Below are 16,572 nucleotides of genomic sequence, written 5' to 3' on the forward strand. Positions count from 1 at the left end.
CTCTGCCTCCCGAGTGCTGGCCTTGTACTTCTTATCTGCCTGTTTTTACTCTTCAAGAATTGTGATTATATGTGTGTGCCTCCATTCCTAGTTATTAGATGTGAAATTTGAGCATAGAATCCTATAGAACTCTCGGAAATGAATGTCATTAGTAGTGAGCTGCAGAGATGGGGTCTACACTGGACAGTATAACCTATGGGCTCATGTTCTCACCACTCAATTATGTTTCCTCTTAAATGACAAGCCTTTATCTGCATTTAAAGGAGATTAAAATCCTAATTTGAAACAGCTGGTTTCTTGACCAGGTTGTTTCTTTCCTTTTTCTCTGAAGTCTTTCCAAAGCATTATTTTGGCTTTTAGAATTTTTTATCTGTTTTTCGGAGACAAGGGTCTTGCTCTGTAGCCCAGAGGGCCTCACTCATTCCCCCATTTTCTGGGCTCACAGGCGTGATCCACCCACTGTGCCAAGTTGTATAGACCTTTATAATAGATAAGTCTGTATTTTGAAAATCTACACAGGCAGGGCATGGTGGCATATAGCTTCAATCCCAGCATTTGGGAGGCAAGAGTGGGCAGATCAAGTAAATTCAAGGACAGCCAGGTCTACTTACTGTGTTCTAGGACATCCTGGGATTATTAGATTGAGTCTCAATAAACTAACAAACAAACAAACAAATAAGTGTATACACACTGAGCCATCTCTTTCTTTCTTTTAAGTGGGACATTGCATTTCTAAGCCAGATCTGATCGTCTTACTAGAGCAGGAGAAAGAGCCCTGGATGACTGTGAAGGAAGAAACAGACAGGCCGAGCCCAGGTGAGTAAGAGTGAGGTGAGCCTGCAGCCCTGCCAGGTACAGATGTGGTCAGAGAGGCTCCACAGAGCTGGCACTGGATGTGGCAAACTTCCTTCAAAGCCCCAGGGCCTGTGGGAAACAAGCCCGAGGCCTGGGAAGGAAGTCAGGGTCACAGCAGAGCCTGTCAAAGGGTCTCTGTTTCAAGAATCACTTTAAGTTGTTCTTAATTTCTTCCCTCCTACTGTAGCAGGTGCACTCTCTCTGTAACATTTAAAAGTACTTCATTATTGGTTGTGTGTGCACACACATGTGCAGGTATCCAAAGAGGCCGTAAGAAAGGGTCAGCTCCCTTAGGCTGGAGTTATAGGTGTCTCAGCCAATTGAGTTTGTTGTTGAGGAGTCTCTGTTGAGATCTGTATCCTATTTTCTAATCGAGTTATTTGTTTTGTTGGTATGTAAATGTTTTAGTTCTGTCTATGTTTTAGATACTAGGCTTGTGTTGTATGTGTAGTTGTTAATTTTTTTTCTTTCTGTAGGCTGCTGCTTTGTCCAAATGACAGTGTCCTGTGCTATGCAAAAGCTCTTCAGTTTCACAAGGCCCCATTTATTTGTTTTTTGGTTTTTTTTGGTTTTTCGAGACAGGGTTTCTCTGTGTAGCCTTGGCTGTCCTGGAACTCACTCTGTAGACCAGGCTGGCCTCGAACTCAGAAATCCGCCTGCCTCTGCCTCCCGAGTGCTGGGATTAAAGGCGTGCGCCACCACGCCCGGCTCGGCCCCATTTATTAATTCTTGTTTTCCGTGCCTGTGTCTATGATGCCTTGTTCAGAGCTTGTTTTCCTGTGGCAATGAGTTCAAGCCTATTCCCTACTTTCTCTTCTCTCAGGTTGAGTGTGTCTGGTTTCATGTTGAGATATTTGATCCATTTGGAGTAAAGTTTTGTACAGAGTAATAATTGTGGATCTATTTGTACCTTTGTACACACAGCTGTACTTTTTGACTGGCCCTATTTGTTGAAGATGCTGTCTTTTCCAGTGTGTATTTCTAACTTTTTTTTAAGCAACTTTCAGGTGTCTATCAGTATGTAGGTTTATGTCTTCAATTCATTTCTCTTGCTCAATGTATCTGTTTCTGTGCCGGTACTATCCTGTGGGAAAAAGAAGAGCTCACAAAGTAGCAAAGGCCAGCCACAATTATGTCATTCTTTCATCTTTAATTTTGTTACTTTGAATTTCCTTTTTCTACTTTTAGATAATTGGGCTAAGGGCTGTCAGTCTTTCTGAGTTTCTCAGAGCCAGCTCTGTGTTTCATTGATACTTCATTTGGTTTTTTCCTTTGTTTCTCTTTTATTGATTTCAGTCCTGAGTTTAATTACTTCTTACACTCTATTCCTTTTGGGTGTAATTTCATCTTTTTGTTCTAGAGCTTTTTGTTCTGGTGTTGTTAGAGTGAGATTTCTCCATTTGTTTTAAGTGATGAGCTTGCTTCTTAGAATCACCTTCATCATGTCCCGTAAGCTTGGATGTGTTGTGTCTTCATTTTCATTCAATTCTAGAAAGTCTTTAGTTTCTCTTTTAATCTCTGTCTTCACCCAATTTTCTTTTTTTGTTGTCTTTTAAAAAATTTTTTATTACATTTACTTATTTTTTTCCACTTTACATCCCAATATCAGCCCCTCCCCTCCCAGTACCCCTCACCCAGGTCCCTCTCCCCATCCCTCCCTCCCCTTCTCTTTGACAAGGGGGAGCCCCCTCTAGGTGTTACCCCAGAGTCTCCCACTGAGGCCAGACAAGGTGGCTCAGTTAGGGGAATGGGATCCAAAGGCTGGCAACAGATTCAGGGATATCCTCCACTCCTGTTCTTGGAGACCCTCATGAAGACCAAGCTGCACATCTACTTCATATGTGCAGGAGGCCTTGATTCAGCCCACGCTCACTCCTTGGTTGTTGTTGGTTCAGTCTCTGGGAGTCCTCAAGGGCCTAGGTTAGTTGACTCTGTTGGTCTTCCAGTGGAGTCCTTGTCCCCTTGGTCCCTCAGGCCCCCACCCCTACTCTTACACAAGACTCCTAGAGCTCCATCTAATGATTGGTTGTGCGTCTCTGCATCTCTTTCCATTGGCTGCTGGGTAGAGCCTCTCAGAGAACAGCTATGCTAGGCTCCTGTCTGCAAGCACAACAGAATATAATTAATAGTGTCAGGGGTTGATTCTTGCCCATGGGATGGGTCTCAATTTGGGGCAGTCTTTGTTTGGCCATACCCTCCATCCCTGTTCTATAATTGTCCTTGTATATCTTGTAGGTAGGACACATGTTGGGTCAAAGGTTTTGTGCATGGGTTTCTGTCCTGTACTGGCTGGTTTTGTGTGTCAACTTGACACAGGCTGGAGTTATTGCAGAAAAAGGAGCTTCAGTTGGGGAAATGCCTCCATGAGATCCAGCCGTGGAGTATTTTCTCAGTTGGTGATCAAAGGGAGAGGGCCCATTGTAGGTGGTGCCATCCCTGGGCTGGTAGTCCTGGGTTCTATAAGAAAGCAAGCTGAGCAAGCCAGGGGAAACAAGACAGTAAGAAACATCCCTCCATGGCCTCTGCATCAGCTCCTGCTACTTGACCTGCTTGAGTTCCAGTCCTGACTTCCTTTAGTGATGAACAGCAATGCGGAAGTGTAAGCTGAATAAACCCTTTCCTCCCCAACTTGTTCAACTATGTTCATGATGTTGTCATGATGTCTGTGCATGAATAGAAACCCTACTAAGACATGTTGTTCTCTCTTCACTGAGAATCCTGCCTGGCTATAGGAAGTGGCCACTTCGGACCCATATTCTTCATTGCTAGGAGTCTTAGCTAGAGCTGCTCCCATAGACTCCTGGGACCTTCCCCCATCCCACATCTCTGGCAAGTCCCTCCACCACCACCAATTTCCATTCTTTCTCCCCTGCTCTCCCTACATCTGACCTCCTCCCATCCCCATCCTCTCGCCCATCCAGTTCCCTCCACCCATCCTCCTCCAATATCTATTTTATTTTTCCTTCTAAGAAAGATTCAGCCATCCTCCCTTAGGCCCTTTTTGTAATTTGGCTTCTTTGGGTCTGTTGATTATGGCATGGTTATCTTGTACTTTATGGCTAATATTCACTTATAAGTAAGTTCCTATCACACATGTTCTTTTGGGTCTGGATTTTCCCACCCAGGATGATATTTTCTAGTTCCATCTATTTCCCTGCAAAATGTATGTTGCCCTTGTTTTTAATAGCTGAGTAATATTTCCACCGTGTAAATGAACCACATTTCCTTTATCCATTCTTCAGTTGACGGACATCTAGGTTGTTTCCAGTTTCTGGCTATTATGACTACAGCTGCTATGAGCATAGTTGAGCAAGTGTCCTTGTGCTAATTGTGGAGCATCTGTCAGGTTATATGTCCAGGAGCAGTATAGCTGGGTTTTGAGGCACAGCTATTCCGAATTTTCTAAGAAATTGCCAAATTGATTTCCAGAATGGTTGTACAAGTTTACATTCCCACCAGCAGTGGAGGAGTGTTTCCCTCGCTCCAAAAGTTTGCCAGCATGTGCTGTCCCTTGAGTTTTTGATCTTAGCCATTCTGATGGATGTAAGGTGGACTCTCCGAGTCGTTTTGACTTGCATTTCGCTGATGACTAAGAATGTTGAACATTTCTTTCCGTGCTTCTCGGCCATTCAAGAGTCCTCTTGAGAACTGTCTGTTTAGTTCTGGATCCCATTTTTTAAATTGGGTTATTTGGTTTGTTGGTACCTAACTTCTTGATTTCTTTGTATATTTTGGATATTAGCCCTCTGTCAGATGTAGTATTGGTGAAGATCTTTTCCTAATCTGTATTTTCCCATTTTTTTTTTTTTTTTTTTTTCCTATTGATGGTGTCCTTTGACTTACAGAAGCTTTGCAGTTTCATGAGGTCCCATTTCTTAATTTGTGATCTTTGGGCCTGAGTCATTGGTTTAGGAAATTGTCTCCTTTAGCAACATTTTGAAGGTTGTTCCCCACTTTCTGTTCTATTAGATTTAGTGTATCTGATTTTACATTGAGGTCTTTGATCCATTTGAACTTGAATTTTATGCAGGTGATAAATATGGATCTATTTTCATTCTTCTATATTGCAGACATACAGTTAGACCAACAGCATTTGTTGAATATGCTCTCCCTTTTCCATTGTATGGTTTTATCTTCTTTGTCAAAAATCAAGTGTCTGTAGGTGTGTGTGTTTATTTCTGGGTCTTCAATTCGTTTCCATTGATCAACCTGTCTGTTTCTATACCAATACCATGAAGTTTTTATGATTATTGGTAATGGAAAATTTTGCTGGGAATAGCATCTGTGGTCTTCCAGACTCTGTAAAGTATCTGCCCATTCCCTTATGACTTTTCAAGCCTCCAGGAAGCAGCCATGCATTATCCCAGTAAGCTGCCTTTATTCTTGATCTGTGTCCTTTGCAGCTTTTCATATTCTTGCATGTCTTGTATGTTTAGTGTTTCGGTTATTATGTGCTGACGGGACAGGACCTTCGTTTCTTCAGTCTACGGTTGTCGGCATGGTTCTTGTTCCTTAATAGGCATGTTATTCTTTAGTTTAGGGGAGTTTTCTGTGATTTTGTTGAAAATGTTTCCTTGATTTTTGACCTGAGTTTCTTCTCCTTCCTCTATACTTATTCCTAGATTTTGTCTTCCCATTGTATACATGATTTCCTGGATAGTTTGAGCAGGGTTTGGGCTTTTTGTTTGTTTGTTGTTGTTTTTGGATTTCCATGAGGTATTCATTTCTCCTATTGTGTCTACAGTGCCCCAGATTCTCTCTACTGTCTCTTGTACTGTGTTGGGGAGGTTTGCTTCTGAGGTTCCTGTTTGAGTTTCTAAGTTTTTCAATTAAAGATGTATCTCAGTTTTGGTTTTCTCTATTGATTCTAATTCTGCTTTCAGGTCTTGAGCTACTTCATTCATTTCCTTCCACGGTTTGTGTTTTCATAGATTCCATTTCTTCCTCTTTAATCTTCTCTTCTCTGTATGAAAGCGATGTTAATGTTTTTCTAGTGCTTCAGCTATGTTGCAATATTCAAGGTCTTTGGAGGTAGGGTTGCTTGGCTCTAGTGTGCACGTACTGCCCTAACTTTTATTGTGTTTTCATGCTGATATTTATGCATGTGCCATTGGGAAGAGTATAATTCTAAGTGCCGATGTCTGGTCTTGTCTTTGTTGGGTATTGTTTTTTCCTCCACCCCTCAGGATTTAGTTCAAAAACCTTTAATAAAGGTTAGGATAAAGTGGCAAGTTGTGGGTAACTTTGGCAGGCTTATGCCAAGGTATGTGGCTAAGAACTTATACCACACAATTGAGAGAGTGTAAGAGCTTCACTGGGGGTTGGGGTCATGGTGTAGTTATCATGTGCTTCTGGCCCTTTAAAGGATCCCCAGTTGCTAATGAACTGGCCTTTTAAGAATTCTTGATTATTAGAACTGCTTGGCCCTGTGACCTTCAGTGTAGGATATAAAGCAGAGGCTGAGAATGGAGATGGAGCAGAGTGAGAGACAAAGGCAACTGGGCAGAAGATATTGTTAGGAGACAGTTGAGTCAGGAGAAGCTGGGCTGAGTAGATAGGCTAGAACAGTTGTTGCTAGCATTAGGAAAACTGGAAGAGCGGCTGTTTAAGTACACTGTTGGGGAACTGGGGGAGGAATAGTTGGGAGAAACTTTTAAAGGGATTGGGCTGGAAATTTGGAGAAATGGGTGGGAAAGAAGTTAGATTGAGGAATCCTTCTCAGTGTCTCCCCTCTATCCTATTTCTTTCTTATCTAGTGTTAGTGGGTGAAACGATGGGGATGAAAGGTGGGAAAAAGAAGAACCCACAAAGTAGCAATGACCAGCTACATGGCTGAAATTGAAAGGCTATCTCCAGTGGGGACACGGGGTTGGGGGGAAAAACAAAGTGACAGAGAAAATGAACAAGACAGATTGAGAGAAAGACAGAATGGGAGAGTGAGCTGGGGTGGCTGGGGCCTTTTATGGGCCACACCTGGAACACCTGGTACCTGTGTGTGATGACATACGTTACTGCTACTAGGCCCCCAAGGGCAGGCTGGTAGGAATGTCTAATTGCTGTGTATTTCAAGTAGTATACAAATAAACACGTAAGATTATTTCAGTACAGTTATAATGTGGTAAAGTTGACCTATAAAGAGACTTTTGGCTACTGTGTGGGTTTCTTTTTCTACATCCCTTTTCCACCATTATTCCATCCTTCCAACTGCCAACATTAGGAGAGAAAGAAGGCTAGAGGGGAAAAGGAGTGTTGATATCCTTAGATATCAGATAGCCTGCTGATTAGGGCTTCAAGTTTCTTGGAGCAACTTTGATCTTGGCTGCCGGGATATCCAGTTTCTTCTTCTCTCTCTGTGTGCAACCACTTGACAGACCACAAGATCAGCGACCGGCAGCAGGAGCAGAGCCTCCCTCAGCACCTCTGGGTACTCTAGCATTCATAGCCCCTCTCAAGATTCCCCAGAATTTTAAGCATCATAGACTCTCAAAAATTATCTATAGCTGGCATAATCAAGCCCCTGCCATAGCACTAGGCAAATCATAGTCTGTTGCTCTGAGCAATCTGAAGTAGTCCCATATCCTATACCCGGGATTGGAAACATATGCTGGGAGTCGTGACATATACCTTAAATTATATACCAGCAGATAGGAGACAGAGCCAGGTGGATCTGTTGTGAGTTTGAGGCTGGTCTGATCTACAAAACAACTCCCTGACAACCAGGGCTGTTACAAAGGAGACAAACAAAAACATAGTTTCATAAAATTTCTGTGTTTTTAAGGAAACCAGAGTTCTCACCACAGACATGTCGTCCCATTTCCAACCTGTTCTACTGTAAAGAGTATCTTCTTACATAAACTTTCCTTACTGCTGCTCTCCGTGCTCCCACACAGCTTCTCAGAGATTACTTTAGAGTGTGTTCATTCATTTAATGGCTCTTATGTTACAGGAAAATGTGTGTATGTGTGTTACCAGAAAATAAAAGTATTCTTGCTTTTCTCCTTTTCTTTCAGATTTGGAAGCAGATTATGATGCTGAAAATATATCCCCCCAAAATCGTATTAATAATAGAAAAATTTCCAAACAGAGCATAAAGCAATTAAGTAGAACTTTTGACCTCAAGGGCTCCTGGTTTAGTAATGGCCCCAACTATAGTACATTCCAAGGACTACAGGATTGTCAGAGTGACGCTGGTCAACAGATTACTAACAAGGCAGAAATGCCTCCTTATACCTGCCAGACTCTTGCTCACAATACAGAAAAACCGTATGAATGTAAAGAGTGTGGGAAGTGCTTTGGTTGTAGGTCAACTCTAACTCAGCATCAGAGTGTTCACACTGGAGAGAAGCCCTATGAATGTGAGGAGTGTGGGAAGGCCTTCAGACTCCCCCAACAGCTCACAAGACATCAGAAGTCTCACAGTGGGGAGAAACCTTTCAGTCATAATGAAGGCAGACAGGCTTTTCAACATCCCAACCTACTCAAGTACCCTAAAGCCATTCATACAGGTGCAAAAGCATTTGCATGCAGGGAATGTGGGAAGTCCTTCAACCGTGTCTCCAGCCTTGTTGAACATGGGCTTATCCATGCTGATGTGAAACCATATGAATGTAATGAGTGTGGGAAAGCCTTTAAACGACACAGAAGTTTTGTGCGCCATCAGAAAATCCATTCTGGTGAGAGACCTTTTCAGTGTAAGGATTGTGGGAAGGGCTTCATTGTTCTTGCTCACCTCACTCGGCACCAGAGCAGTCATAGTGAAGAGAAGCCATTTGAATGTGAGGAATGTGGCAAGAAATTCAGAACTGCCAGACACCTTGTTAAGCACCAGCGCATTCATAGCGGCGAGAAACCCTTTGAATGCAATGTATGTGGGAGTGCTTTCCGGCTTCAACTATACCTTTCTGAGCATCAGAAAACTCACATGGAAGAGAAATACTTGGAATGCAATGTATGTGGGAAGGCTTTTCGGCTTCAGGTATATCTTTCTGAGCATCTGAAAACTCACACCGAAGAGAATCCTTTCAAGTGTAAGCTCTGTGGGTCAGCCTTCCCAAATAAGTACCAACTTAATAAGCATCTCACAGTTCACACTGATGGGAAACCCTATCAGTGCAAGGAGTGTGGGAAATGCTTTCGTCAAAGGTCAAAACTAACTGAACATGAGAGTATTCACACTGGGAAGAAACCCTTCCAGTGTGAAGAATGTGGGAAGTTCTTTAGACTTAATACACTTCTCATTCATCATCAGAAGTCTCACAGAGGTGAGAAACCTTTTGAATGTAAAGAATGTGGAAAGGCTTTCCTTCTTCCCAGCCAGCTTAATAGCCATAAAATTGTTCATACAAGTAAAAGACCCTTTGAATGCAAGGTATGTGGGAAGTCTTTCAAGCGTGAATCCAATCTCATTCAACATGGCGCTGTTCATGCTGGTGTGAAATCATATGAATGCAGTGAGTGTGGGAAAGGTTTTATTCACCGCTCAAGCCTATTCCACCATCGGAAAATTCATTCTGATGAGAAACCTTTTAAGTGTCAGGAGTGTGGAAAGGCCTTCGTTGTTCTGGCGTACCTCATTCAGCATCAGAGCATTCATTCTGGAGAGAAACCATTTGAATGTGAGCTGTGTGGGTCAGCCTTCAGATGTAAATCACAACTCAATAAACATCTGAGAATTCATACTGATGTGAAACTCTTTCAGTGTGTGGAAGATTGAACAGACATTGTTCATGGAACAGAGCTTAGAGTCCATACCAGTGAGAAGCTCATTCAATGTCATGAATATGGGGAAGCTTTTTAATATCTTTACAAAATTCTTAGACATGTTAGAATTCATACTGGCAAGAATCATCATGAATATAAAGAATGTGGGATGTACTTTATGTGTGGTGGAGACCTTAAAGGACATCAAAGAATTCACACTGGAAGAAACATTACCACTGTTAAGAATGTAGGAAGACCTTTAGTTGAATATGAAACTTGTTTTGACATTCTAAATATAATATTAATAAGAAGTCTTATGATGTAAGGAATATGGAAAGGCCTACAGTAATTCTAAGTTCCCTGTATATCAGAGAAGTTCTACTGGTGAGAAAGCCTATGAATAAAAGTAAGGTGGGAAAATGTTTAGACTTCGTTCAGCCTTCATGCATAGTGGCAAATTCATACAGGTAGGACACCTTATCAGTATAAAGAATGTGCACAGACCTCCAAGTGGAGCTGGGGCCTTCTTCAACATAAAAAAATGTTTGCTTGTGTCAAACACTATGGATGCAAGGAATGTGGGAGTATTTACAGAATCAGCTCCGCTCTTACAGCTCATTAGAGAGTCCATACGAGTCCCGAGATGCCGTGACTGTGAAGACTCGGTGAGAAAGCTTTTATTGTAAATGGTGAGCTTACGCAACATCACAAAATCCATAATCACAGGAGTCATGTGCATGTGAAGGAGGACAAGCCACTGTATGAAAATCTTCCTGAACGTCAGAGAACTCATATTGGGAAGACCATGATGTCGCATAAAATGAGAACTTTAATCTGCCCTGGGATTTGGTGAACATCAGGGTATTCATATACTGTTGATGCCAAGAAATCCTTTGGAATGAGAATTTGGGAAGTCGGTTCAGATACTCTGTTGAAAATGTCTCTTATCCTCAGAAATCTAGGAAGTCTCCTGACAACGTTTTCCCAGCATTCTAACAGTCTAGATTGACTGCGTTTGTAGAGCGTGTCCCAGGATGCTGCCAAACGTGACTGGAAAAAAAGTTGTTCTATCCTCCCTACAGGGTCAGGACACAGAACACTGACAGTTAAACTGTGAGGGGCCTGCATGAAGAACCCGACTCTGCCATTGCTCCATTGGCAGCAACAACAAAGCCCTGGTGGCTCTAAAGTCTAGGAGAAAAGGCTGGATGCCTGCAATTCAGAGTCCTTTGCTTTAAGGATTGAAGCTAGGTGTGGTGACTTTTGCCTGTAATTCCAGAATATGAGAGGCTGAGGTAGGAGAATTATCAGGCATTTAAGGCAAGCCCGGGTTTCATGTATGAAATCCAGGGTATCTTGGAAAAGAAAAAATAAATAAATACACAAGCCTAAAGGCTCAGGGATCTACAGACAAGAGAAGGCAGGAAGATTGTAAGAGCCAAGGGATGTCTTCAAGGAAATACTGACTTCCAGACACAACAGATGCACATTATGAACTCTCAAGAGTCCATGCAGTGTGTGCAGGTTCAAGGAAGACAGTCTTAACAATGGGGGGTGGGGGGAACCATGGGCTCCCACCCCTAACCAGTGAACTATCTGGAATTGACACCTGCTAGCAAATAAAAATCAGGTGTCTCCAATGCTGTCTCACTGGGTGTATCAACACCTCAGGGCCCACACAAAATAAACCTGGTGGTATTTTTGTGACCTTTTTGTTTACTTTGCATTGCTTGGTCATTTTTGATTTTGTCTTATTGTGCATTTCTGCATGCACACCACTCCCCTCACACATACAAACAGTGACACCACACACATGAAAAATGGAGAAAAAAGCCAAGGGAATGAACAGCATGGAATCAATAAGTGGCATTGTCACAGGTCATCCAGAACTTCGTGGGGTTTAAAGGGAGCTCAGGATTGATGCAGATGGAAGGCAGCAACCCAGGCTGTTTAGTTACTACAGGCACACTTAAGATTCCTTAGACTGAGGTATGTCTTACTTGAGGTTTTATATTGCTGTGAAGAGACAATGACCACAGCAACTCTTAAGTGGGGCTTGCGTACAGTTGGGAGGTTTAGCCCATTATCATTGTGTTGGGAAGCATAGCAGCACTCTGTCTGGCACACGTGGTTCTGGAGAGGTAACTAAGAATTATACATCTGGACCCAAGGCAGCAGGGAGACAGAGACACTAAGCCTTGTTTGAGCTTCTAAAAAGTACAAGCTCACCCCCTGTAACACCTTTCCTCCCACAGAGCCCCTCATACTCTGCTCAGGCCACATTCACAATAATGCCACTCCCTATGAGTCTGATTTTTATTCAAAGCACCACAAGGTGTGACATTATTTAAAACATAAGATCCAACCAGGTGGTGATGCACACCTGAAATCTAGCACTCAGAAGGTTAGCCTGGTCTACAAAGAAAGTTCTAGAACATCCAAGGCCACACAGAGAAATCCTTGTTTCAAGAAAACCAACCAAACAAAACCAAGCAATAACAATAAAACCCCATGCAAGAACATGACAGAAGTATGAAAACCAATGTTCATTGTGGAGAGGGGCAGTAACTCAGATCTAGAAGAGGATGGGTGTGAAGTGAGGATCAGGAAGGGGGAAGAGAATGCAGGGATTTCTCGACACATGGCCGCTGTCACCTTCAGAAGCAGGACAGAAGAGTATTTGAAAAGAGAGATGCATCTTTGTGTGAGGAGGATGAAGTTATGTATCGCAGGAGACAAAGGCGGAAAGAGCTGAGAACTGAGGATGGACAGAACTACAGCAGGAATTCGAGCAGGAATTTGTAGCTTATGAACATTGATGGTGTACATTCATCTCTCTAGTTATGTATCCAGCTACCCCAAATTCCACACAGCAGCTATACAGAAAAGGGAGCCCAATTACCTAATTTTTTTCCCCATGAGGGATAAGGGGTAGCACTAAGAAAAGAACTGTGACACAGGAAAGATGGAGCAGACCGACCAGAATCACACTGGAGAGAAAGGAGGACTGGAACACATTGGCATGACCAAAGGCTAAGCATCTTTATAAATGATCCAAAAGCCAGTGAAACAAAACCAAAGCTTTGCAGAAGGAGTCACTTGGGTCAGGCTGGGGACTCCTTGCCTACAGTGTCTACATTACTAATCAGCCTGTCGAATATCTTAAAATAGATGGAGTCTTTAATTTTTATAAGTGCTGGTATTTATATTTTTCAGAAAGTAGCATGAAAAAAGGAAGCTTTAAACAGAAATATCTTCAGGTGATGAGCATTTCTGCCACAGGTGTGTGGACAGGAACACACAGTCACCCTGATTCCATTTAAGTTTAGCTGTCTCCATTTTTATTCACTTGCATTCATAGGTGATGATGCTGTCTAAATCAACTCTGCTCTGTTGCTTTTCTGGATTTCTTCTGTCCGTTATTGAGACTGAAAACATATGTATGCGATACTGGATTTGGTTGTTACTTCTTACTGTCCTAGTATGTTTTCCCCTTCTTCATGTTATAAAGGTGTGGTATTAGGAATATACTCTGAGTTTATTTTAGTTTGCTTGTTTTGGTTTTGGTTTTTGGTTTTTCGAGACAAAGTTTTCCTGTGTAGTACTGGTTGTCTTGCAACTCACTCTGTAGACCAGGCTGGCCTTGAACTCACAGACATTCTCCTGGCTCTGCCTCCCTAGGCCTTGGATTAAAGGCATGTGCCACCATAATCTGAGTGTATTTTAGTTCTTAGACAGGGTTTCACTGGGTAGTCCTCGGTGGCCTCTTCTCACAGACATGCAGCTGGCTGTGCCTCCCCACTGCTGGGATAGAAGGCATTGCTACCACGCCCAGCCATGTTTACTGTCACTTGATGACTGACTTGCCCTCTTTATTATCACTGGCAATGTCCTTTGGCCCAAAATCTGCCTCGACTTTAAAGTCAAATTTAGTCTTCTTTTGACTATGTGAGGATGGTCACTTTGAATCTGCTGGAGTATTTATCTTTAACATTTTTTCTGTAGTAAACACATGGCTGGGTCTGACTTATTTTTCAATCTAATGTGACAAACCTATACTTTAGCATTTAGATAATTTACATTTTAATGCGATTACTTTTACTACTAGCGTGGTCTAGTCTCTTCAACATTTGTTTACTCTCACATTCTGGAAAATTCCTGTAAATACAGGAGACAACGAAAGTAGTTTTGAGAGTTCAATAGTGTCATGTTACAATAAATAGGGTTTTCTAGAAACACGTGTATGTTTTTGTTTAGGCTACCTGTACATGCTAGTCCTTCATCCGCTCATTGTCCAGCATGATGTAAGTGACTGCCTAATGGACACAGCCCTGTTGATGCATACCGCTGTGGTTCTCACTCACATTTTCCCGTCTAGATAACGGATGTTATGGTCTGACTCCCCTCCTCCTCAGCATAGCTGCAGCCATTCTGTTCTATGCCTGCCAGCTATTTCATAGCGTTGCTGTAACATGCCTGCCAGTCACTGACATAGAGAAGTGACTGAGCTCAGGGACACGCTGACCACATACCCTGTTTTGTTCTGTGTGCTCTCGATGATCTGTACGAGGTCTGCTAATCTTATTCCACAAAGCTGTATGTAGGACCCATTGAATCAAAGGTAAATGTCAACTGTTATGTCTAAAATATCTTGAGTAAGAGCTGACCACTGGGCAGCTCTTCCTGTACTTGCATATGAGCTCAGTGTTTTTTGTTTGTTTGTTTGTTTGTTTTTTGTGGCTGACATTGAAGAATGCTGCTAATAAGCCAAAAAGTTTTAATACTCATGCTCTGTTATCTCACTGTTCTGAAATTCCCCAGTTCCCCACCATCCACCCCCCCCCTTACTTTACTCAGGCCCTATCAGCTTTAGGTTTGCTAATAATATACTTTGCCTAGGAAGCCAGCAGCTCCCCTCCTTGCCCTTTAAACTTTTGAACCTGGTTTCTCATATAAAAAGCCTACCCTGAGAGCAGACTACTACTACAATTAGGCTCCCGAGTCCTTTTTGCAGTCCTGAACTCCAGTACTATGGTACGTGTTTAATAAACTAGTCTTGCTTAACTGAGCTTGGTGTATCTAAGGTTTGAGTGGCGACTTCCTGAACTCCAACACAGCGACAATGAACCCTGGGAGTGTCCAGAACTGTTTCTCTCTGAAATCGCTAAACTACCTGCGTTCAAACCAACCAATTCTTTAGCTCAGTCTTTTCAAATTTACCATAGTCCCTAGCAGAGCACAGCGAGGTGGAATCCCACTCAGTCTCAAGCAAAGATACAGCCAATTACAGGCTGATTTGATCTTACTTCTTTTGAACTTTAAAACTTCAGTTTGTCTGTCAGCTCCACAGGAGAGAAAATCAGTTACTAGTAGAACCCGGAACTATTTTGATCACAGTGGGGAGCCTCCCCTTTAAAGTTGGGTAGTACCCCCCTCCCCGTGGGAACTCTCACAAGCCACAGGACGCAGCTCTCAAATGGGCTGGGCCAAGTTGCATGCTGGGAGCTCTCTGCAGCCCCGGGCTTCTCGGATCTCCGGTAGCTAGGGCTGTAGTTTTCAGGGCCACCATGGCAGAAGTAGTGGATAGGCTCTGGGTGTCCTGGTGCCGTTAAAGCGGAAAGTCCGATCTTTCTGGTCGGAGGAAGAAATCTCTAGTTGGCTCCGGTCTCCACGTAAGGCGGGAACCAGCCGGCTGGGTGTGGATGTGGACCGCGGTGTGGGGTGCTTGTGTGTTTATGTGTGTGGGGACAGTGCTGCTGCAGGTGGTGGTGGTGTGTGTGTGTGTCTGTCCGAGTGTGCACACTTTGAATTCTCTGCATTATCTCTGTCACCCAGTGTCACCCGGCTTGTTGCTCTCTGCTCCTACTTTCTCCCCTGGCCACAGGGGCTGAAGCAGAGGACCAAGCTTCAGAGAGAAGAGTGCGGAGTCTGAAGGGAAGCTTTCCCTGAGGCCCTGAGTTGAGCATTTCAGGACGGAAGAGTCTCTAGGGTTGCTTAAGAGAGCAGGCAGCAGCCGGGCGTGGTGGCGTACGCCTTTAATCCCAGCATCTCATCTCAGATGTAGTCTGGGATCTTACTCAGGCTCCGTGCCTCAGCCATTACAAAGGAGGGCTGAAGTAGAATGAGAACTTTATTGCTGCACAACTAAGATTAAAGAATGAGCTTGTGCTTTCTTTCTGTTTAAAAATGAGGTTTTAGTTTTAGAATATGGAATTGTCAGTAACTGAAGGAGGGACAGGCAAATTGACACCTCCACCATTGTGTCCCTTACATTGTCCCTTCCCTTTCCACTTAGTATTCACATTATCGTTTCAGTGACATCCCTTGACATCTTCTCTCTACAATCACTTCTTTTTCTGAACATATTATAGATAGGAGTCTCCAGAGGTTAGCGTTAGGGCTTTCACATCCCTATCTGTTAAATTGACTCCTATTTCAATGGCATCACTCATCCTATCTTTACAGGCCTGCCTCTCAAAGCAGCAGAAAACTGCGGGTGGTAGACTACGTCTGTTCACCATTTCAGCTGGGAAAGTGATAGCACTGAATTTGGCATCTTTGAAAGCTAGTGATTTTCTGACTGTGTGAGTGTGTGTGTGTGTGTGGAATGGGTAATGTTGGCCAGATCTAGATGAGCAATGCTGTGATTGATCGTGGAGTGTGGATCTGTGGTATCGGGTTGGAGTCTTGGTTCTGTCCCCTCAGGCTCTCCAGGCCTGTCGTGAAGGATGTTAGGATGCCTGTGGTGAAGCCTGTTAGTGCAGTGCCGCCATATCCTAAGGGCCTGGTGTGCTTTAGTTGTTCTCTGTGAGGCCATCTTGGGTTCATTCCCCTCAGGGTTCTGCAGGACAAGGGAGTGTGAGAAACAACGTGATTGCTGGGCAGTGGTGGCACACACCTTTGATCCTAGCACTTGGGAGGTAGAGGCAGGCGAATTTCTGAGTTCGAGGCCAGCCTGGTTTACAGAATGAGTTCCAGGACAGCCAGGGCTACACAGAGAAACCCTGTCTCTACAAA

General features: G+C 43.3%; 2 protein-coding genes across 3 annotated transcripts in view; both read left to right on the forward strand.

Annotated features, from left to right (window-relative positions):
* Positions 1-11,486, forward strand: part of LOC110298476 (zinc finger protein 59) — a 162,824-nt gene extending 151,338 nt beyond the window's left edge. The window contains exons 5-6 of the mRNA XM_021167763.2: positions 718-816; positions 7,866-11,486. Of these exons, the coding sequence (XP_021023422.1) occupies positions 718-816; positions 7,866-9,568 (1,802 nt within the window). The 3' untranslated portion in view covers positions 9,569-11,486. The remainder of the gene's footprint in view (positions 1-717; positions 817-7,865) is intronic.
* Positions 11,487-15,056: 3,570 nt separating this feature from the next.
* The window catches only part of LOC110298309 (zinc finger protein 60-like), a 22,467-nt gene continuing 20,951 nt past the window's right edge, over positions 15,057-16,572 (forward strand). Inside the window, exon 1 of one of the 2 annotated variants that reach the window (XM_021167475.2) lies at positions 15,057-15,227. The gene's annotated coding sequence lies outside the window, so the exon portion shown is untranslated. The remainder of the gene's footprint in view (positions 15,228-16,572) is intronic. The other variant, XM_029479226.1, reaches the window with a different exon arrangement.

The sequence above is a fragment of the Mus caroli genome, chromosome 7 (assembly GCF_900094665.2).
Source record: "Mus caroli chromosome 7, CAROLI_EIJ_v1.1, whole genome shotgun sequence".
NCBI lineage: Eukaryota > Metazoa > Chordata > Mammalia > Rodentia > Muridae > Mus > Mus caroli.